The sequence below is a fragment of the Bos mutus genome, chromosome 19 (genome assembly GCF_027580195.1).
Source record: "Bos mutus isolate GX-2022 chromosome 19, NWIPB_WYAK_1.1, whole genome shotgun sequence".
In the NCBI taxonomy this organism is placed as follows: Eukaryota; Metazoa; Chordata; class Mammalia; order Artiodactyla; family Bovidae; genus Bos; species Bos mutus.
Window position 1 is genome coordinate 48,540,061 of NC_091635.1, and position 23,759 is coordinate 48,563,819.

Sequence of the window (23,759 nt, forward strand, 5' to 3'; positions counted from 1 at the left end):
TAGAGGAGAGTTTTTAGGTTCCTCACACATCCTAGAAGATCAGTTAATGTGGGAAAGGCTGTGGCGTCAACTTCGCTGAACCTCCTTATGGCATTTTTAGTAAAACAGGAGCAAGTAAGATGCTCTCAGAATCTTGTCAAGAATTATACCTCATGTTGAAGCTTAAGATAATATACCATATTATACAGCTTCAATTAATTTTCATGAGCCTGTCTTTTATCTTTACTCTGCATTATTTTTGGTAATAGAGCTATTAAAAAAAAAGTGGAAAATACACTTTGACCCTTTCCATCAACAGCTGCTGTGGTAAGGTAGGTCAGCCTCTTTGGAGGCACCCAGCGGGTAGAAGCGTAATGAGCACTTAACTATGTCTGCTGAAGGCCAGAGCCGCCACACTGGGACTCCTCACGACGGGTCTGTATCTGCTCTGACAGTTCTTTTATTGTGGCTTTCCCTGACCTCTTGGTAACTAACTGTGGTTGTTTAATTACAGAGGGAACATCCCCACGCTAAACAGGTACCGTATATTTAGTTTTTTTCCAATTAAAAGCATCTTTTTTTGTAACTTAGTGAAACCAGGAGAAAAAAATAACACTTCATTTGACAAGCTAATATGTTATCTTTCTGCTCGGAGGTCCTGAGCTCCCCTCTGGATATACTAAACTATACTTTGTGTTTGGAAAACATGTTTTCAGCTTTTCTCCAGCCATTCAAAAAGCAACACTCAAAAAGTGTGAACAGCTCCTGTCTAGCTGTGGACAATAGGGGAATGAATCACCTGTCCGATGTTCAGCTTTGCTGTAAACATCTTCTTTTGCTAAGTTCTCTGTCTAGTTTGGGGCTTTCAGAGGAGAAACCCTTATGGTCACTCCTATCCTGGCAAACTGTTCCTCAGTTTTTCAATTTTTTAGTTTCTCTAATGTGCGCCTCCTTTTTGAGGAACTCACAGGCAGAAATAGCTGATCTCATGTTTTATCAGTTTGTTAGCTGTTTTTCTAAAGTGTTAACGATTCTATGCAAGTCAAGTTTTATCTCAGACCTGTAATGAGTTTAACACTGGAAGAGTGTACCTACAGTTTTGATGTGTGTAGCCCTGTGAAGACGTTTCCAGACTGATAGAACACAGAGTGGTACTTCTAATACGTTGAGTTCCTTCTGCTCCTGAACCCAGCAAGGCAACACAATGCAAGTTTGAGAGGAAAGTAATTCTGATTGGAATCCACCAAGTGCTAAAGTTGGTGTTGAGCTCTTTGTAGATGACCAACTGTACACTGAAATGTGTATAGACTTGTGTTTATTTTGTGCCTCTCCCTTTAAATATTAAGTAATCAAAACTGGTTATAGCTTTTATAGCCTCCAGTTTGGATGGGGAGAGGAAAGGGAGTGCTTCTGTTTGGTCCCCTCGTCTGCTCTTGGAGGGTAGGCTTGCTTCATTCCTGCCTGCCTTTAGCTGTCCTGGCCTAAGAGCGTAGTACCAGGGGAAACAGAAATGTGGGTATTTTTCCCATGGGGTCTCAGTTGAGCGATAAAGATGCTTAACCCCATGCTTGCCGCAAACACAACCTGTTAGCAACTTCAGGAGTTCCCTTTAAGGGTTATCTGGACTCTCTTTCCTGTCTAACACCAGGCAGGTAGAAAAGATACAATGCCTCACAAACTTGCTCCTTTACTAAATACATTTGGTGATCCTAGAAAAGAGGATGATAGCATTTCTGAGTTTATACAGCTCTGAATCCCGGTTTCTAGTGAGCACCATGTGTAAGACTTGCTTGCCATGTGCTTCGTCTGTCTGTTTCATTCATGGTATCGATGGTTTCCTCTCGCACTCTACCTTCTAGTCCCTGGTACTGTCAGAAGATGAAGTACTTTTTCATGGTCGTCTGCCAAGGGAATAAAAACCTGGAGTGTCAGTCTCTATAGTCTGTGTGAGCAACAGTCCCATTTATAAAAAATTCCGTTGCCATTTATAATTGCAACAGAGTATATTACATTTGCAACAGAGTATTTGCAACAATATATACCCATATCTGGAGTCCACCTAGCTGGCGTCTTGTGCCCTGCAATACTGCAGGTGGTGCATTTGGAGATTTTTGAGCAGCTCCCAGAGTTCAGGTGCCATTGCCATGCTCTGAACTTGCTTCCGCTCAGTATGCCGGTAACATGTGTCGGGCAAGTCCTGGAGGCACCCTTTAGAGTGGTCCTTCCTGAGAGGCTGTCCTGATTGGCTGGGCATCACCACACTGTCCAGCAGTGCCTGTCAGTACACACTGCTGCAGCACATCAAGGAACATCCAGATTCATTACGTTTTTAGATTGAACAGATCCATCCCCTTTCAGCATCTCCATTTACACGTTGGTCCTGCTTACACATACTTTGAGACGCATGCTCTGCCCTTTTGTACTCTGCTGGGATGAATTAAGGGCTTTTACTGACGATATGCTTACTTTGGTATAGAAATGTTTAAATATAAAAAAGGCAATTTGGCAAAACTGTTTCTCTTTCAAAAAGGGAGGAGCTATGATCCTTATGACTACTCTTCCCATCAGCCCAGTAAAGGAAAAGATAGATACCTCAGTAAAGTTCCTTTTATAGACTACGACTTGCTTCTCTTTGATGAAACATGGGTTTTTGTGTGTGTGTGTGTGTGTTTTAATAATGATTCACTAAACCATTCCAGATGACTTAGAGTTGTTGTTGTACATGTGGATATCTATCTGTGAATCCTTAATCTATTACAGTTCCTAGAGAAAAATACCTCCAGTGTTGCCTAGCTACCACTCACTTGGCTGGCTTACTTCCTTTTAAAAGAGAGGATGTTTTGGGGAAGGGGAAGATGCAGGATGGTTTTTCACCCCTATGTGCTCTTCATTCTCTAGACATGTCATGATGTCAGTGTGTGAAAACCGCCATGTTATTATTTGTTAGGTTTTTACGTGGAGAAATTTACGGGGTGGTAAAAATGTTGTTTGTGTGGAGGGAAAATCCCAAGGCAAGGGTTACCGTGAGCCTAGAAACATGGGCTTCTCCATAGTGGGTCAAAAACCAAACCTGCTCCCTGCCACCTGCCCCTGGTTCACCTCTCTCCCAGCTCCTTTTCTCTGTTGAGGCTCTGCCAGTCCTTGCTCCTACCCTCCTTGTCTAACGCACTCGATTGAATTACCATTTAGAATGTCCTTCTCCTCCAACCTCAACCACTACGGCATGACTCACGTAGCCAGTGTCAGCGACGTGCTGCTGGACAACGCGTTCACTCCGCCGTGTCAGCGGATGGGCGGGATGGTCTCTTTTCGGACCTTTGAAGATTTTGTCAGGTAAGGCATCTCAGATTTCTGCGGAGTGAATGGAGGCTCCCGGATTAGCCACGAGCCCGCTAAGGAGATGTAGCCCTCACTGTTACATGCCCCGGGAGAGGTATCTGTCCTTCCTTTCCACCCTCCCGTGCAGACCCTACAAGCCTCTACTTGTTATATGGGTCTGGTCAGAAAAAAAGGAACAAACAAAAACCATCTTTTCCTCAATAGCTAGTAGAAGAAGCTGTCTGCTCTGTGATGAGTGAAATGTCAGGAGAAATTAAACACAACACTAGAGTGAGCCCCACCAGAGACGATACATCTTTTGGTTAAATGCATTCAGCATCTCTCTCTTGATGTATACTGATGCATTACCCTAGGGGGAGGGGTAATTACATTGGTCTGTCACTGCCCTAGTCCTAGGCTCTTTCTGTTACTTTAAGACCGATGATGACAGCAATGCTCGTAGCTTACATATGAAAAACAAACAAAAAACACAACAGAAAAGCTTGAGATTGTTTTTTTTTTTAAATAGGATTTATATATGGTTTATTAAAGTTTAAGCCATCCATCCTCCTAATTTCTGCCACATGGTAGAAATTCTGCACGTCCTCTCTAGCCACTGGTGATTCTGTTCAGTTGACTGCTGAGCACGGGGTAGGACAGATGGTTCTTTCAGACAGAGCTGGCCGTGGCAGCGTTCGTCTTCCTGCCGCTTCGGGTTTCTGCCCCTTTTCATGGTGGATGTTTCTTTGGTATTTGGTATTTTTTAGGATCTTTGATGAAGTGATGGGCTGCTTCTGTGATTCCCCACCCCAAAGCCCGACATTCCCTGAGGCAGGTCACACGTCTCTGTATGACGAAGACAAGGTACGGTGTCCCTTTTGGAAGAATGCTTTGCCTCTTCAGATTCAGAACTTGTACTGTATACTCTCTCTCTTTTAAACATTTATTTATTTAGATTTTTTATTTATTTGGCTGCAGCGGGTCTTAGTTGTGGCACATAGGCTTAGTTGCTCTGAGGCCTCAGTTCAGTTCAGTTCAGTCGCTCGGTCGTGTCCGACTCTTTGCGACCCCATGAATCTTAGCACGCCAGGCCTCCCTGTCCATCACCATCTCCCGGAGTTCACTCAGACTCACGTCCATCGAGTCAGTGATGCCATCCAGCCATCTCATCCTCTGTCGTCCCCTTCTCCTCCTGCCCCCAATCCCTCCCAGCATCAGGATCTTAGTTCCCTGACCAGGGATCAAACCCATGTTCCCTGCATTGCAAGATGGATTCTAAACCACTGAACCACCAGGGAAGTCCCCTGTGTACTCTCTTTATTATTATTATTTAATTATATATACCTCATTTAAGTATTTTTGGAAACAGGTAGAAGATAAATTTTAACCTAAAAACAAAAATAACTGTATTAAGCATGGAATCCATAGTGTAGAATGAACTCGGCTGTATGCTCTGCAGCTGCCTCTGGGTCTCTGAATATTGCTTCAAAGACTTGAGCTTTGGTTGCTTTAACTCTTAATCATGGATGGCTTGTATATTTGCAGAGCATTGCTTTTGTAACTTCAATGAATGGTGGGCTTGAGATAGTAGAAGCAAATAGGCATTTTGTTTAAAATTTTGTCCTTTTATTAAACCCTTCTTTCCATTTCTCAGTAAGCACTTGGTCCTGGTTTTTCCCTACCAGGTTATTTTCCCATAATGGTTCGATGTTTCCTCTGTTTGACAAATTGTTAGGAAATACATTACATGGGAATATGTTCAGATAGCTTCTTTTCCTCCTTTTCCTTTACATTATGTGAAGAAATGTTGCAGATGGTTTCATTCCCATTTTATTGGTGAAGAGGTTGAGACAGTGGTCTTCAAGTTCATAGCAAGTTAAGATTTGGGGCCACCTCTAATTATGCCTTTGCCACCGTATTGTTTAAAAGTTAGGTGTCTTTAGTCTCCATTGTGGGTGTTGGGCAGTGGTTTCATTTTCTTATTCATACAAGTGGGCAACCCAAAAATATTCTGGGAAGAGGGGGCATGTCTCTTTTCCTAGTATCCTACCAAGTACTGTAACTTTTCTCTGCCCCCGTATTAGCTAACCTCCTGAGTGCTTTGTGTCGTATTCTTGGGTTACAGGTCCCCAGGGATGAACCAATTCACATTTTGAATGTGGCTATCAAAACAGACTGTGACATTGAGGATGACAGTCTAGCAGCTATGTTCCGAGAGTTTACCCAGCAAAACGTAAGTCTTCATGTGTGTGGACACTGGTGATGGCCCCTTTCCTGCAGCCTGTGTGACATATCCACCCTTTTCTCAATTGCTACTTAGAAGGCCTTATCACTGATAATGGCTGTGTCTTTGACATAGTTCTGCCTCTAGGGGTAAAATTCCAAAGTGATTTAATAGTGTGAAATACATATCTTTTTTATGTCAAGAAGTATAGAACTTAAATATTCAAAATGTTTTAAGGAAGAGAAGTATATTGCTGGATCTTTCCCAGAGTTCCAGTCTTGAACTTCACCTGCTGAATTTCCTTTGATGACTTAACCACACATGACTAGGCCCAAGCTCCCCTCATGCTCCCTCTATGTCTTTCCCTCTGAGCCCTGAAAATATCAGTTATAGTTCCATCCTCCTTTCAGTTTTATGTCACTTGGATATCTTGTGTTGACATCACGCTCCATAGTCGAGGCCTGAATTCCCATCATTTTCCTTCACATCTTCTGATTCCCACATCCGCCACCAAAAAACTAAACAGGAACAAAAATAACCTCAAGTAACCAAACCCTTTGTGCCCAGTCATTCAGAAATCATTGCCTTCTTTCTCTTGTTTGCAGTCCCTTATTCTACCCCTCCCTCCCTGCCCGTTCCTTCCTCCCTTCGCTTCCAGCCCCCTTCTTTTCAGTTTTTAATTCCCACTACCATCTCTCTAGTTTAGACCCCTCCTCACCTCACTGAGACATTGTGACAGGTTTACTTCTGATCCTCACGCATCCCCTCCAGAGAGTCTCCATTTTGCTGATGGGCACAAAGACAGATGTCCAGGTGCCCCCTTGCACTCGACAGTGATTCTCTCTGACCTTCCGGGTACCTCCTTGCCTTACTGTTTAACATTAGCCTATTAATGAAGGCCCACAGTCTAGCCTTTGCTGTCCCGTGAAAAGACCCAGGTCTTTGTCTCATCCACCTTGTCTGCTTGCTCTCTTCAGCTGCCCCTTATCTGGAATGTTTTCTACTTTTCTTCCTTCTTCCTTCTCTCCTTCCTGTCTCCCCCTCCCCCTTTCTATCTAAATCCTGCTGAGAACTGTCTCCAATTTTCCCTCTTTTACAAGGGCTTCTCTGTGTAGCCTTAACTAAGATGTGTTTTCCTCCCTTGGCTTTCTAGTTGGTCAGTATAAATTGATTAACAATAATAATACTTTTAATTTTGAAAGACCACCTGTGTAAATTTTTTAACTTATTAACACCTTACTACAATCCCATGGGGTTAATCAGGAATTATTCCAACTATACATGTGGGGAAAAGCTCAAGCTCAAAGAGGTTAAAGCCCTTTAATCACCAGTTGGTAGGTGATAGAGAAAAAAAACTAGAATTTAAGGCTTTGATACCAGCTCTAGGGGGCACAGATCTAGGCACTTTAATAAATAATACATTCAGATGCTTGTAGTCTAATGTTCAAAATGATCGTCTGTGCTGTATGATAGATGCCAGTGTACCCTTCCTCAGCTGCCCTTCATCACAGTGTGTGCTCTTTGAACGGAAAGCATCTAGCCCGTAGTGCTTGTCATAAAGAACTTAATAGATTTTTTCTTTTTTGGCCACACCTTGTGGCATGTGGGATCTTAGTTCCCCAACCAGGGATTGAACCCACATCCACTGCATTGGAAACATGGCATCGTAACCACTGGACCATCAGTGATGTCCGAGAGTTTTTAAAAGTCCCACAGTGTAAACATTTAGTGCCACAGGTGCTCACATCCTGCCATGCTGATGGTCAAACCGAGGAAAAGATGGTAATTTTGTGCTTAACCTGTGTCCTAGCATTTTCCCCACGATGCTTTCACAGCACGTGAACTGGAATGTGGGGCTGTAGTGAGGAAAGGTCCTTCCAGAGAAGTCAAAGTCGGAGGCCGTGCCTGGGAATTTTTCTCCGGAAGAGAAATCTACCTTCTGTCTTGTCCTTGACTTGTGCGTGATCGCATAAAATTAACCTGAGACCAGTGACCAAGGAGACGGGGAGAGTCCTAGTATTGTGCTTGGCTGCTGATGTTGGTGCTTGATGAAGTAATCTATCAGAGTTTCTTCCCAGGTTTTGAGCACTAATTCCCCACATTTGATTGTTTCAGCCTCCACTTAGGCTTTTTATTACAATCAGATCAATTGTATGTCAGCACACATTGATTTACAGAGGCAGTTTCTCCATTTTCACTATGTTTATTTGTAACATTAAGTGATGATAAGAAATTTTCTTTTTTCCTTGACTGGCCTTGTAAACTGAGGCACAGAGAAACCCAGAGTCTTTGCCTGTGGCTGTTCAGTAGGGAAGGGTAGACTGTGTCAACAGTCCAAGCTTGGAGAAGCTATGCGTCACGTACCGTGCTTACCCAGGAATATTAAACATTTCACCTACTTGTTTTTAAAAAAATACAAAAAGAAAAGGAAACAAAAACAGTTAAAAAGATGAAGTGATAACTAGTTTTGTTTTTCACTTCATAATCATGCTTCTAGCAGTTTAGAAAAAGTTTTTTTTTTTTTTTAAGCACACATTAAACTATCAAATAGGTTGATCCAAATTGTCCAAATAATCTTCTAGTCCCAGCATGTCTTTTTTTCTCTCATAGAAATTAGGATCATATATTTGTAAATGACTTGTGGAGGAGATTGAAGCAGTCAGTGTAAATGGAGTTTCTCCAGGTGCTGACGCCTAATCGCTGGGTAATAGCTGTGGACTTGCTGTGAGCCCCGCATTATTACAGTGTAATCAGAATCCTGTTGCTCTGCTGTTATTGTTAGCCACTTGTGGAATTTTTAAAGCAATAACAATTTTGATTTTAAATCATGGCATTATTAAAGTTATTTTCTTCCCTTGCCGGAACATAGCTATTGATGCTTATCTTCGAAGGAGTTGGCTGTAGTGGAATTCTTTGTTAGTGACAGAAGAAATGTTTCTATACGTTGGCATACAGAATCAGAGAGCCACCACTGCCCCACCCCACCTTATTATTCCTCCCTCTTCTCCCTCCCCTTCTCCCTCCATCCCTTCCTCCCTTTTTCCCTTCCTTCTTCCCTTTCTTTTCTTATTGTAGTATCAACACTTGCTTATTTACACTAGTGAGTATGATGCCCGTACCAATCATTTTTAAATGTAGTTAAACCAAAATTTATTTATATCTGATCTAGGAATTTATTATTAGGAAATTAATTTTTTCTACTTTTGCTTATGCTGTTGATTAGTTTTGTTACTAAAAATTGCCATAATAAAAAATGGAAAAATAAGAGGGAATGGCCCAGGGATATGCTTATTTATAGGGGGAAGCCAGTTTGGATTTAAAATATATATAGTATCAAGAAAGTTAAGAATTGGTTTATGAATATATCTCTCAGAGTTAAGCCAAGTGTATGATCAAAGTAAAGTCCGGATGTGAGTCGTGAAAGTCGGCATAGTTTTTTTCTCTTGGTGTTATTCATGTATGTTGTCAGATCATCCAACAAGTGGGATTGCTTTTCTGCTTGTTGCCGGGTAGCCCCTCTTTATTAGGGACCTGTAAGAGCATGTCTTTTACTTAGTTCATTCATCTGTTTCTTTCTCTCTGCCTTTTGAGATGAGTGAGCAGGACAGAATATAGGAAGGCTTAGAGCCCAAGGCCCCAGACTCACAGAAGGAACTGTTTTGAAACTGCTAGTCTCTGTTGACTTCTTTTTTTTTTTTTTTAACATTTTTTTTTTTACCATGGTGTTTTTGTCATTTTATTTATTTTTAATTGAAGGATAATTACAGTATTGGTTTCTGCCATACATCGACATAGATCAGCCATAGGTACACATATGTCCTCTCCCCTTGAGCCTCCCTCCCCCCTCCCACCCCAGCCCATATCGTCTTATTTTTACTTATTTATTTATTTTTTAGGCCATGCCTTGAGGCATGTAGGGTTTCCCTGGTGGCTCAGACTAAAGAAGCTGCCTGCAATGCAGGAGACCCGGGTTCAATCCCTGGGTTGCAAAGATCCCCTGAAGAAGGGAACAGCAACCCACTCCAGTATTCTTGCCTGGAGAAAAACCATGGACAGAGGAACCTGGCAGGCTGTAGTCCTTGGGGTTGCAAAGAGTCGAACACAACTGAATGTCTTACACACACACATGAGGCATGTGGGATCTTAGTACCCCAACCAGGGATCAAACCCATGCCCCTGTTTTGGGAGTGTGGAGTCTTAACCACTGACCTCCAAGGAAGTCCCTATTGACTTCTAATATACTGCTTGCCTATGCCAAGCAGAAATATGAATAATCACTGAATTTAAATGCCCATTAGACATTGTTTTTAACAACTTTTAAACAGAATCCTTTAAAAAATGCCTCCATATAAAATAAGGAGGAAATGTTTTAGAATTGATAAGGTTAGAATTTGTTAGGTTGAATTCCAGGAATGCTGTATCAGATGGTAGGTGATGTCTATAGTCTAAATAACAGTTTAGGACTTAAGTTTTCTGTTTTGTGGAAGTTTCGTATTTTTCCTGTACTGATTTCATTTAGCTTCTGTATCAGTATTGTTCTTCACATTTCAATACATGTCAAACAGTGCAATTTCTATAAGCAGAAAGTGTGTTACTGTCTACCTTGATATGTATGAGTCCTTAGAGAAGTTAGATGACCCCATATGACCCTTTCTCCTCCACATAGTTCTCTTCCCATTTCATCCAGATCAATATATAAAACCTATTCTGTAAGACTCATTCCTAGGAGCCAGGTTGAGACTTATTTATTTGCAAGTGTGAAGGTGCCAAGTCAAGATATAGATATCCAAAAAGAACGCTTAGCCCAATCAGGGCCTTCTGAGGACTGAATAGGCTAACATTTAGGATGAATGGTGGTCTCATGTATCTTCTGTTTTTACATGTTTGTTTGCAGAAAGCTACCCTGGTTGAACATGGGATCCGACGCCTTACTTTCCTGGTTGCACAAAAGGTATTGGCATGTGAATTATGTACCTCTGTAATATTTCTTACGCTGCTGCTAGAACTTTAAAAGTGAAAAATGGAATGATAACCATATGCTTACTTGTAGAATTTATGTAAAGAAATAACTGTTTCAGTATAAATTTAATCAAGAAAAGCATTAGTTTGTCATCTCCTTTTACTCAGTTCTTTTTAAATTTTATTTCTAATTGCCTTCTGCTTTTTTTCCCCTTCCTTTCTGTCTTTCATTTGAAAGGATTTCAGGAAACAAGTCAACTATGAAGTGGATCAGAGATTTCATGTAAGTAAGAGAAACCATGATGAAAGATCACTTACTGTTTTATCTGTTAGCTGCTGGTTATTTTTAGAAGGCCTGGTCTGATATTTGGTCCCTCTACTTTGAAAAAATATTAGAATGGATATTCAGGTCTTCTACAGAGTATTCAGACTAAAAGGTTCCCCCCACTTTTTTCCCCATATAATGAATTCTCAGTGTATCTCTGAGAAATAGTTAAGAGTGAGCACATGCATTTATCCAAATGAATAAAGTAGAAGCAGGCGCTAACTAGTAATTTCTTCTGCGCACACAGCGAATCAGTAATCAAAGACTGCCACTCGTACTTGAGGTCTTGACTTCTACTGAAGATGGATTCAGATTCTATTATTGAGATCTGCCAATTCTGAGGAACAATCATTTATTATTTAAAATGCCTTAACAGAGCCCAAGTTAGTGTTTTTGTCTTATGTTAATTCTACGAGGAGGAAATAAATAAAAATTAAGTTGCTGGTTCTCCCATGTAACCAAATTAACTATTAATATTTATGAGTTTAAAATTTTTATTGAAAAATGTGAATAAGGAGAACTCACTAAATAGCCTGGTATCTGAACCATGGTGTATTTGTGTATGAGCATACTGAGTATCATTATAGCAGAGAGGTCAAAAATCCAGTTTGCAGGCAGGATGTCATTTTCTCAAAGGGCTGAATGTAGTCAAAATATTTCTTTAAAAATTCCTCCTGATATGGTGAAGTAAGATTCCAAAGGATATTTACAAAGTCTTAATGTTTCTGATGAGAATTTTACTTTGTTTTTAGCAATCAAGATAATTAAGTTAGTTTTCAAGCCCTGCTCACTTGTTTGTAGTGAATGTAACATTTGGGATGCTGGAAAGGACTTCTAAACCCAAAGACCTGTGTGTGGGTGGCTTTTACCACCCCTTTGTTTGTTAGGTCTCTAACACTTGCCGTTCTGTTTTCCATTTCACAGTTCACCTTGTTGGTCTAGTCTATAGAGAAACAGGAGAGCCTAGCCTGCAGGCTAAAGAGCTAGGATTTTCTGAAATGCTTTAGGAAATGTTGTGGACTCCACAATTCCCCTGTGTTACTGATGTCAGGAAATCAAGCAGAGTGCAGATATATATCAATCAATAACTGTAGATAGGAGACAGGAGGCAGTGGAGAAGTATGAGGAGCTTAAAGAGAACCCTGGGGCTTTAGGAAGAAAAATCAGGAGCTTAGAGAATAAAATTGATACTTTGGGATAGAGTATGAGAATCTGCGAATAAATACTGTGGCTGGTAGATGCTGATCAGAACTCAGGTAGACATGCCAGAGCCAGGCCCTGGATTTAGAAAAAGTATCGGGCTAGGTTCTTAAGTGCTTATCTGATTTGTTCTTTCATCACTGACTTTGGAGTATATATTATTCTGAGGAGTAATACTGAATTTGTAAAATTGTTTTCCCTTTTCCTTACAGTCTTCATGTCTATTGCACACTAACTGGTTTTCTATAATCAGCATTCTGTGATAAAACCCTCCACTGAATTTTTTTTTAAAGGCCAAAGCAATTAATTGTCACGGACATTTTTGGGGGACACTTTCTTATCATTGAATCTACATCTTGTCCTAGAAAACACCTAACAGCTTTGAAACATTTTTTTTTCTCCCTGCTCTCTTAATATTTCCCGATTTCAGTTGAATAGAGACATGTATAAGCAAGATCTGCTTGGAAATGAGCCCAGCAGGTGGTCTTCCCAATCATTCATTGTCCAGTTTCCATTTATAGTGGCAAGAAGTGGGAAATCAGTTAAATTATCAAGTGACTTGATCTGTCATAAGTGTAGTAAGCGTTGCTTTAGGGTGCAGAGAACATGAAGGTTTGGGTACGGACTGGATTTGCCCTGAAGAATTGGGTGGCAGAGGAGTTGGGGTGTTTTTATGTTAGGCCCCTCAGACATGATTAGCAATTATGCAGCAGGCAAGGGTGACTATTACTGAACTCTGGCCAGGATCTGCCATAGCCAGGAAGCCCTGGCAGGAGTTGTATGAATCTGGGGCTCACCGTCATGGTGCTGCTCCGAGATCCTCTGCTGGTGGTGGCTTGAAGGACGCTTGGCCTCTGTCGTGTCATCCGACGTGCGCTTGCCCCCTAGTTAGTGTAGTGTGAAAAAGAGGAAGCTTTCCGGGACGTTAGTGATGAATCCCTTGATCTCTGTGGCTTCCTGGTAATCCACTGTTATGTATGCAGCCTCCCCTGCTCTACGCTGTGAAATCCCTATATTATTGAGTAGAAGAGGAGACGTGCGCGGGAGGGGGCAAGGAGAGGAGGAAGGTTACTGCGTTAGGTTCAAGAACAACATGGCTGGTGTGGAAGGAGGCAGCCACGCTGTTCATAGTCGTTGTCTCTTGGGCTGCTTCAGGACCAGAACATTGCCGGGTGGAGGTTCCTGGAGAGTGTGGATATTAGGTGTTTATTCACATGGCAGCAAAGGCTGGAATTATTTCCAATATTGTTTCATCAACACAGTCCCTGGAGATCTGTCCACCAGAAAGTCTGCTGATGCCTAAGTGTCTTGGCTCGACATGGAGACCATTCTTCTGAGCAGGCAGTAGTTACCAACGTTAAGGCTTCTTGGTGTTTGAGTCTGTTTCCATAACCATCTAATTAAAGCAAATACCCATAATGGGACTTTGACTATCAATGCTTAACATTGGTATTTAAACAGAAAGTTTGAGGAAAAGCAAGTCTATCCTTGTAAATATCTTCTTCATATTAAAAAAAAATTGAGGCCTTGAAAGCAAAAGAAGACTCTCTGAATTTCTATATTAAGTTGCTGTTCTCCAGTTTTATGGAGTACTAAGTCTCTGTTTGTATCACGCACATTCAGATCTAGAATTCCAAAAAGTGCAGCAGAAGATGCTATTTAATTCTAACATACGTAGTATACTTTAAGAAGCTTTGCATATTTTTTTTCCAGCAAAGTTTTGTTAAGGATGCTAAAATGCGTGTTTCTCAGATCTTTTCTTATACTTGGCTGCCCAAACAGAGCATGAGGTCCAGAAACCATGATGAGATTCTAAATCAGATTTCCACCTGTAGTTTCCTTTTGTTTCTTATTTGTAAGATTTCATGAGATTTTTAAAAATTCTGCTGTAAATCACCTAGGAGATAATTGCAGTTTTACTGATTTTTATGTGAGTGACTCCCACTTTAAGTGTTTTGGATTGTTTTCGCCTGAAGAGCCCACTATCGAAAACAGTTATCGTGGTTAGTAGTTCATTTCTTTAAAAAAAAAAAAAATTGATATGTCAATTATATCTCAATAAAGCTAGAAAAAATTGGCAGTTCTGTTTGCTAGTGGATCAACTATTAGTTTTTCAGAAGGTTTGGTTTGAGTTTTTGTTTTAATTACAGTCTATATAATTAGTTCTCAGCATGTTGAGGTAAAAGAGAATTGTACCAGCAAGCTTCCAATTTCTTCATCTCATTAGGTTTTTAACACGATTATTAGTATCATAATCAGCTATGATGTTTTCTGTTGCAGGTTTTCACATTCTCTGATTTGCAGGGTGTCTTGATTGGCTAATTTAGGCAAATTATTTTGATTGTCTTGATGATGGTTGGCTGATTAGAACACAGCAGGGGTATAATTTCTTCCAGAGAAATGTTGCATTCTTTTGTTTTTTGGTACCAGAACACTAAGAGGGTTTTTCTTTGTGTACATTCAATTATGATATTTGCCCATAACACTAGTAGAATGCCTAGAAAGCAATTACATTAGTGATGGAGTAAGCTTGAATGCCTTAGTGGAAAAATTGGCTGTATGAGGATGCGGTAGGATGAAGGAATTTACTAAAACTATAATCAGACTTTGGGATTTCTTCTTTTCTGTGTTTTCTGTATTTCTGTGACTTTTGAGTGAAAAAAAAAAAAGCAATTTTCTACAAAAGTCTTTCCCTGTCTTAGAGAATTGCTCATTAATCCTGGTTTACCATTGCATGGAAGTTCGTGCCATCTCCTATTCTAAATGCTTTGTGCTTAGTGAGGACTTCACTGTGGAACTAAAAATTTACTCAAAAGTTTAAGAACATTTGTTTATGTCATCTCATCTTTTGTGTAAATGGTATACTAAGTAACTGTTTTAGGTTAACGAATTAATTAAAGTTAAGAAGGAATTGAAGAATATGTGATTAAAAGATTGTATCATTACTTTACTTTTCTTTCAGAAAAATCTCATGGAAGGACTTTGTTACCCTTCTTTTTTGACTCATGTTACTTTTTAGCTAATGCTCTGAAAGCCATACCTCTTGAGAATAAAACCAAAACTAGACTGTATAAAGCCCAGAGCATGAAATCTACTGACAATTCAGTTCAACATCTTCCTGCTTAACCTTGAAGTCATCCCCATGCTCTTCACTGTCGTTCAGGGGAATTAGAGAATTATTTAGGGCAAAACATCATCAGTAAAAGATCAGTGCTGTGTAAAATCCACTTTCAAAGGGCTTTTGAAGACCCACGCCTGGACAAGTGGTTTGCTGGCCTTGCTAAACAGGCTCCTAGAAGCTGTTTTTCAGTTAAAATGCCAAGGAAAATGTAAAAAGATTTATTAACTGAGCAAGTTATAGTTAAAGTGAAGTGTAAGACCTATGAAGGTATTCAAGAAGTTTTCCATAAATTTAAGAACCATGAATGTTGCCTTTTTTTTTTTTTTTTCCTTTTTTTCCTGAAAGGCTTAATTTCAGTTTCTGGGGTTTTTGGTTTTTGTCTCAAAAACAAGCATGGTTCTTGAAAGAGAAGTCCTCTAAATAAGGAATTTGGATTAAAAAGAAGAATAAATAGTTAACATCCTATACTTGCTAGGTAGAGATGAAATGGCATGGGCTCTAGCCTTAGACCCAAGTTCATGTTCCGGGGTCATAATAATTGGGATTGGCATATACACACTAACGATACTATGTGAGAACCTACTCTGTAGCACAGGGAACTCTCCTCAGTGCTCTGTGCTGAACTGAATGGAAAGGAATTCCAAAAAAGAGGGGATATATGTATATGTACAACTGATTCACTGCCACACAGTGGAAACTAACACAATATTGCATAGCAACTATACAACAATAAAAACTTACTCTGAAAAAAAAAAGCAGTACTCTTCCAGAGAGGTTGTTGAGAACATTCGACGGTCAGCACATGAGAGCACCTGCCCCCCGCAAGGCTTTCAGTTCATGTTTCCTTCATGGTTCCTGAAGTTCATTGACGGGTATTTAGGCAGCTAGTCCTGGTCTCTCTGCCTTGTACCCATAAGTGTTTGATTACATTGCACTCATAATGAAGAAGATGCCTTAATGAAACCTCCTATGGAGGCAAATAGTAATGACTTGGTTCCAACACTGCCAGTAGAGTTTCCCATCCGAGAAACAGGGGTATTTGGTGTTAATAAGTTAAATTTCAGAAACTAATGGACTCTGCTAATTGAATTCATCTTTGTTAATTAATAAGGTTCTAGTAAATTGGTTGCTTTCTTGGGTAATGCCCTGCAAAAGAGCAGTAAGACCTAATGATTGCATGTTCACTAGCTCCATCCACCCTGTTCTTTCCTAGACATAGAGGGCTACTGACCAAAGTAATATCTCACACTTTTCTTTGTCTTGAAATGTTATTGTTTAAACCTTTGAAATTATTAACTTGAGAGGGAATGAGGGGGAAAAAAAGCATGGATTGGGGATGCTATGTTCTCTGGTGAGTTTGCACTTTGAGTCTCTTAAGGAGAAACTTGGGAAATCAATCCAGTAACTACTATTGCAGTGCTGCAGTATAAGGACGCGTTGGTCTTATGTGCCAGTTTCTGCCATGGGTAGCAGCCAAGAAGACGTTTTCCACTTGGGAGATGAAAAAAATACCATTTTTCACCCCAGAAGAGGGTAGCTGTTAGTCGGGTTAGTATCGTGGTGGTTCTCAAATTTGCAAGTGGGGTCAAAGTGACGGTTACCCAGAGAATCATTCATTTTCTCCAGACTAAGCTTAGGTAAGGATCGTGTTTTCTAGGCAACTGTCTTCTGGATGCTTGACTGTTTCTCTACCATGTGTTTATCCCCAAAGAGTCATATCTATGAAAGACTGACACATTTTCCCTCCTTCTTTAATGCAGAGAGAATTTCCTAAATTTTTCACGTTCCGAGCAAGGGATAAGGTAAGGACTGATTTTTTTTCCTTTTTTTTTTTTTTTTTTTTTTTAATCTTTGTTTTTTCCTTAAAAGCCCAAGAGTAGTATATCTGTGCCATATGTTCTTACCATCTTCTTTCTCTAATTGAACTTATACTTCCCTTTGTCTTACATATATCTTCGAACTAAACAAAGTTCCCTTTCAAAAGAGTTTGGTTCAGGAAACACTGTAATGTCCTGACCTACCGAAGACAGTGATAACTTTCAAAATCATCCGTTAGGATAATCCTAATGATGTAATATGAAAGGACTACTATAGTTATTGGATTATTCTCGTCACCCACAGACAGTTCATTTATCAAGGCTTGTTTATGTGCATTTTTCAATTTTAAAATATAGAATTTCAGACCACATTGGTTTCTTCTTATTACTAGCTTATGTTTTTGGCTTTCTCTCTCCATTTACTCTATGGAGATGTACTCTAAACATATCTGGCTTCAGCAAAACATACAGTAAATGTAAATGCAACTTTAAAAAAGAAATATGAATAATTATGCATGGATACAGGATATTCCATAGCCAAATACCTATTTTTCAATATTATATAACATTTGTTTTCCTGTGTCCTTTTTCAGTCTGCCAGAAATGGTAAGAGTATGAGACATGGATCCTGCCCATACGTGTTTTAGATTAGTTGGATAAAACTAAAACACTGGTATGTGAAATAGATAGTAATGTGAATTAGTTTGGTTAATTGTATAAAAAAAAATGAGCTATGAAGGCTTTAAATGCTAGAGGAGTTCTGAGGGACTAGGTGGGGGGTTTTGTTTGTTTTTAATGGAGAGCATCACCAGTTGTAAGAGTATAAATGATGAAAGCTTACAAAGTAAACAGGGCCTCTAGTGCCTAATCTTACGTCAGTTATCGCAGTTTCCTTGTATGTAGCTCCTCTTTCTTCCCCTTTGGTTCCTTGGCACAACATGGCTTATGTTTCTTTTTTAAGCATTTCTTTTATATACAATTTCATAATATAATTTTGTAACTGCCTCTTGTAAGCTGTTCTTTCCTCCAATTCTTGTATTCAGTTTGAGGAAGATCGTATCTATCGTCACCTGGAGCCTGCCCTAGCTTTCCAGTTAGAGCTGAACCGGATGAGAAATTTTGACCTTACTGCCATCCCGTGTGCCAATCACAAGATGCACTTGTATCTTGGGGCAGCCAAGGTGGAAGTGGGCACAGAAGTGACAGACTACAGGTTCTTTGTTCGTGCAATCATCAGGCATTCTGATCTGGTCACCAAGGTGGGTGCTGTACTTTCTTCTCTTTTTTTCTTGGGCAGGGGTGCTATGCCACTCGGCTTGCAGTATGTCAGTTCCCTGACCAGGGATCGAACCTATGCCCACTGTTGTGGAAGCACAGAGTCCTAACCGCTGGGCCACCAGAGAAGACCCTGGGTGCTGTACTTTAATGGAAAGTTATCTCTGAGGGAAGGGACAGAGACACAGCCATGATTCAAAATCAGGTTTTCCTCCTGAATCAAGGCTCTTGTTCTCTTTCATCCTATTGTCCAATATGCACCAGAAGCCTAAGAGTCACTTCTCTCACAGAGGTAAATATTCCGTGCAATTAAGGGCTTTTTTTCCCCTTTCATTTGATTTTTCTTGGAAATGGACGCATGATAGTACTTGCTTGAGAAAAGGAAAAGCATGCGAACAGAAAAACCACAGGGAAGTTTGGATGATGATAGAGGATAAAATGAAAAGTTAGAGACGACTCCATGGTAAACCTGTCTAAAAGTGGGGATAGTTTCTGTACACAGCTGGTCTGTGACTTGTTCCTGCATCCCATAGCCATAACCTTTCTGCAACTTTTCCTCTCTAAACAGATTTCCTTTCTACGCTGCTCTGTCTGGCAGTTGTGACCCTACTAGGGTTGCAGCTGTGGGGGTGCCCAGGATCTCCACTTATTGTAAGAAAATGGTACCTAACAGGCAGGAGGAAGGGCTGCTGGGAACTCTTTATCTGACCCTTGCTAGCCCCTGCTGCCTGTGGTCTTTGGGTTGACCCCAGGAAGAAAGATAAATAATATCTACATAACAGCCTTATGACTAGTTGGGTTGGCCAAAACCCAAACAAATTTTTTGGCCAACCCTATAAAACATTAATGTTGATGGGATTTTCTTTCCTGCATAGGAAGCTTCCTTTGAATATCTACAAAATGAAGGGGAGCGGCTCCTCCTGGAAGCCATGGATGAGTTGGAAGTCGCCTTTAACAATACAAATGTCCGGACTGACTGCAACCACATCTTCCTCAACTTTGTTCCTACAGTCATCATGGACCCATCGAAGGTACATTTCTCTGTAGCTTTGCACCCAGCACCTGCCAACACAGCAGAGAGAGTCATTCTTATTTGTTTGCACTTGGACCTGGAAACAGGTACTTTCTTGGTCAGGTGACTGAACCCTCGATCCTTAAAGTTTACAGAATGCTTCTAGGACTGGGTTTCTGGGATGATATCAAAAATTTGATGTAACCATTGAAAGCATACCTCAAAACTGAAGGTGTCTCTTTGTTCTACTACGAAGCTTTACTTCTCCACTACCTGCCTTTGAATTTCTGCTGAAAAGCATGTGATGGTGTCTGACTCCCTTGCTGTAGTGATCTCTGAGTAAATAACCTTTAAACACAGTGATTTAAAATTTTTAAAAGCAATCATAATTTACCATGAGACTTAGCTGTGAGTAGAAATTTCATAATCATACATTTTAATTTACGTTTTTAACTTATAATTATGTTTAATTTACATTGATACATACATTTTAATGTAATCATTAAATATTAACTCATAGTTTTGTTTGCTTTCATGGATATAGTTTAAAAGTGTATCTAGTCCATTGTATTGCAGGAGATATAAGCCACTAAAAATCTTGTGATGTAATTTGTATATAATTAAATACATCCATTTAAGTATAAGGTCTAAAACACTGAAGGTGGTTGATGTTATCTTGATAGTCACTTACAAGCAGTACAAACATGTAAAACTTCTTCCTCTTCTTCCATTGGTAACTGGATATTTTACGATATTTACCATGATAGCAGTCCTATTTTGTTTAATTCCCTAGGATTTCTCATCTAGTATAACTAACTTTGCTATTATTGGGCATTTTGGCAAAATTACTGCCTCTTTTTACTGGTCATCTGATGGCCTTTGAGCAGTAATACACCTTCCCAAAGTGTCTAACCTATTTCTCATTAGTATTTTTCCACAGAGGAAAATTTGGTTGATGTGGAATTCCACACATAACAATGTTTGGTTTGTTCCCCAAGGCTCTATTCTAAAATGCATTCCATATAATTTAAGGAAGGAAAGCAAAGGGACTCTGTACTCTTTTATCCCAGGGGTAGTAAAGACGGGTTGCTCTCTTGTTTCCACTCCCTCTAACCTTTTTATGATATTGTGGAATTTGAATAGGAGAACCAGTATATTTGAATAGGAGACCTCTTTCTCAAGAGCCATTGTAGGCATGGACTTTTGCTTTTTGAACTTAGCGTCTAAGACCCGAGAAATCATTTTCTACTGTTTTTTTCTTCTAGACTCAAACTACTGATTAGTTGCCTTGTCTGCCAGGAAAGCCGAGGTCAGGGCTACTTACTGAGTTTCTCAAAGTCTCATCATTCGGTTTAAGCAAAGGTTCTCTTGAGCATCCTGGGATTGATGAAACTAGGAGAGTTAAAACGTGCCCTGGACACTCTATCAGTATATTTGTAGATATGACTTAGCATTCCTCAATGAGTTTTTGCTGTCAGCCTCTCTGTTTCTACTCCAAATGCTCATATGCCCTAACTCTGTCTTTCTAATCATAGATAGCTGTCAATTTCCTCTATTTAGAAATTGTTGACTTTTGTTCCCTCAAAAAAAAGAATGGATAGATATCTCTTGGTTAACAAGCAAGTGTAGGAATAGAGATGTTAACTCCTTGAAACTCATTTTAACCTGAAATTCTTTGGAGCAGAAATAAACTACAAGAGTGGCACATACTTCCAAAGAGTCACAAGTGAAGGATGGCATGAGATTTTTAAAAAAATTCTCTAAGACATTGAGAAAGCATTTTAGAGAGATACTTCATTTAAGAAAATGTTGTTTTGAGTAGTATGTCTTAGCTGCCTATAGCCATATTGGGAATAAAAAAATTCTTTTTTGCTTTAGTGTGTCAATAAGGAAAAATCACATCTAAGGCCATTTGGTTAAAATAACTCACCAAACCCTAAAAATGAGGGCCACTAAGCTGCCTTGGTACAAAGGTAAGAAAAATGAGGGAACATTTGCCCCATCTCGTTAAATCCTAGTTGGACTTAGCAGTGACCTAGCTTCAGAGCTCTGTTTAGAGAGAACATTCTAGCACCACCTACAAATTGCCTTTCTTTAATTTGTGCAATTTACCAAGAAACATATATTATAAAGTTTAATAAAATTGTATGGAAAAAAGCTCATGGTGATAATTGCTATGTTGATTTAAGGTCCTGAAAGTGCAATGAAACGTAGTTACCATGCATATAAATGCTACTTAATAGCGGTTTAACTAGAGATTTTATTCTTATTTGGGGCCTTCTCTTAAATCCCATGGCTTCTAATTTTAGATATTGCAGATCTTTGGCATAGAATATGAATACAGTTGGGAAAGAGGAAGGGAGTTGCACAGATTTGGGTGTTGTGAGCCAGAGAAAACCACTCAAATGCCAGGCCAGCATGAAATTGTCCCTGACTTGTTCTAAGCGTAGGGTTGGGGAGAAACTGTGTGTCTTTTTGGAAGGAATACGTGGAGGACACATCTCCAGAAACCAGGGTCTGTTCCCGTTCTCCCTTCCCAAAGATGGGCAGACCTGAGTCAGGTGCTGGTTACAAGGCACTGAATTTTTGTGCTTGGTGATGTGTCTGTGTCAGATTGAGGAATCCGTGCGGAGCATGGTGATGCGCTATGGAAGTCGGCTGTGGAAGCTGCGTGTCCTCCAGGCAGAACTGAAAATCAACATTCGCCTGACACCAACTGGAAAAGCAATTCCCATCCGCCTCTTCCTGACGAACGAGTCTGGCTATTACTTGGACATCAGCCTGTACAAGGAAGTGACTGATTCCAGGACAGCACAGGTACAGTAGTTAAGCAGGCTCCTCAAAATTTTGACTTGGTTCCCCCAGAGAGAAGCCACTTGTCCTTGTTACAGAAAGACCCAAATTCACAAATCCCATTTTTCCACTTAGTGGGGGTTTTCCTCGCTCAGCTTAAATGGTTGCATGAACCTGAAACACTTCATTTGCCTCATAAGCAGCGCCTCTGTCATAATCCTGAATGTTTTGAAACCCTTAACCTTTGATCATGAGTTGGGGAGCCCTAACAGGTGCCAAGTGAACCTGACTCCAGAGTCATTGTGTGATTTAGGGTTCTTGGGCTGCTTGAAGAATTTTGTCTTCTCTGATCTGATTTGTCCTTGTTCCTGTTTTCAGCCTAGTTAGACCACTCAAGGAAGGAAGGAGAATTTCCTTGGCAAGGAAAGGAAGGAGAATTATTGAAGTAGGAAATATCTCAAAGAAAGAAGTTTCAACATAATATAATAATAGCTTGAGCAAGATCAAGCAGAGATTTTATCTTGTTTACCCTTTGTTGCACTTATACACTTTGTCTTGCCTTCAAAGAGTTCAGAGTATCATATATCTATAAAAAAGCAAAGTGGCAAACTTTAACCTATTTTTTCAGGTAGAAGAATTGAGAATGTGAAAATGAAAAGTGACTTTCAAAGTAGATTGGTTCTATGATAACAGAGAATTCCCTTTTAATCTGTTTGATCACCTTAGTTTCTAAATCTTTGGGCCATTGGCTATGGTACAGGATTGAGCTTCGTTCACCATTATTCACATCTTTTTAAGAACTGGGATGTTAATTTTAGGTCTCTGGCCGGAACTTGGCAAGTGCCTTTCTTGTCGTTAAAGGATGAACTTGCTCCTTTGTATCTGTACATAAGATCTCGGTCTATTCTATGTATTGGGTGATGAAGAGATTATGTGTCTCTTGTTTTTATCTACGTCCTTTTAAGTCTGGGAACAGCAGTAAGAAAAGACTTTTTTGCCAGGATTTTGAAGACAAATCTTAAAACTCTGGGCTTGGACAGTTGTCTGAGCGACCTTTCATTTCGTGCTTTGATTCCCACTTAGATGGCCAGAGAAATCTATCCTGTGAGAAGTGAACAGTTAAAACAGAAAGTGCGCGCAAGAGTGCAAGGGGTGAGCAAGAGAAAGAGTATTCAATAATTTTCGCTGCATTTGATGTTTTTCAAGACAACCTTAAAGACATTTTCAGTCAAAGCTTTCCATGGGCAGTGATGTTTTTAATTAACTTCTACAATGGCTTCAAGGCAGGTCTATTCTTGTGAAAAATAAGATGGCCACTTGAGATTTTAATGTTTTTGATAAATATGTTTGTTCTTCATAACTACTCCCCCTGTCCTTTCTTTTATTAGAAAGCTCTGAGATTTCCCTCATGCTGGCCAGTGGTGACACAGGGGCATGAGAGGCACAAATGCCTTTATTCAGGGTTTAGTAGAAGGAAATGGCAACTCACTCCAGTATTCTTGCCTGGAAAATCCCACGGACAGAGGAATCTCGCAGGCTACAGTCCATGGAGTCTCAAAGAGTCAGACACCACTAAGTGTCTTATGTTTGGCACAAGTATTTGAAAAATAAATGAGCTGCCTTCTGCCTGAGGGAGCTCCCTTCTTACCATGGGTCCTGTGTATTTAGGAAGCCCTGGAGAAAGGGGTCTCCCTCCGGCTCTTCAGTTGAGATCCAGTGGCCACTGGCAAGTGCGA

The 23,759-nt window shown here is 40.0% G+C and overlaps 1 protein-coding gene across 7 annotated transcripts in view; it reads left to right on the top strand.

Moving 5' to 3' along the window:
• Nucleotides 1-23,759, top strand: part of ACACA (acetyl-CoA carboxylase alpha) — a 283,137-nt gene that overhangs the window by 168,966 nt on the left and 90,412 nt on the right. For 6 of the 7 annotated variants that reach the window (XM_070390510.1, XM_070390512.1, XM_005888164.3 and 3 more), the window contains 10 exons: nt 494-517; nt 3,169-3,312; nt 4,065-4,161; nt 5,423-5,530; nt 10,416-10,472; nt 10,719-10,763; nt 16,887-16,928; nt 17,987-18,202; nt 19,094-19,249; nt 21,844-22,047. In XM_070390510.1, the coding sequence (XP_070246611.1) occupies nt 494-517; nt 3,169-3,312; nt 4,065-4,161; nt 5,423-5,530; nt 10,416-10,472; nt 10,719-10,763; nt 16,887-16,928; nt 17,987-18,202; nt 19,094-19,249; nt 21,844-22,047 (1,093 nt within the window). The remainder of the gene's footprint in view (nt 1-493; nt 518-3,168; nt 3,313-4,064; nt 4,162-5,422; nt 5,531-10,415; nt 10,473-10,718; nt 10,764-16,886; nt 16,929-17,986; nt 18,203-19,093; nt 19,250-21,843; nt 22,048-23,759) is intronic. The other variant, XM_070390509.1, reaches the window with a different exon arrangement.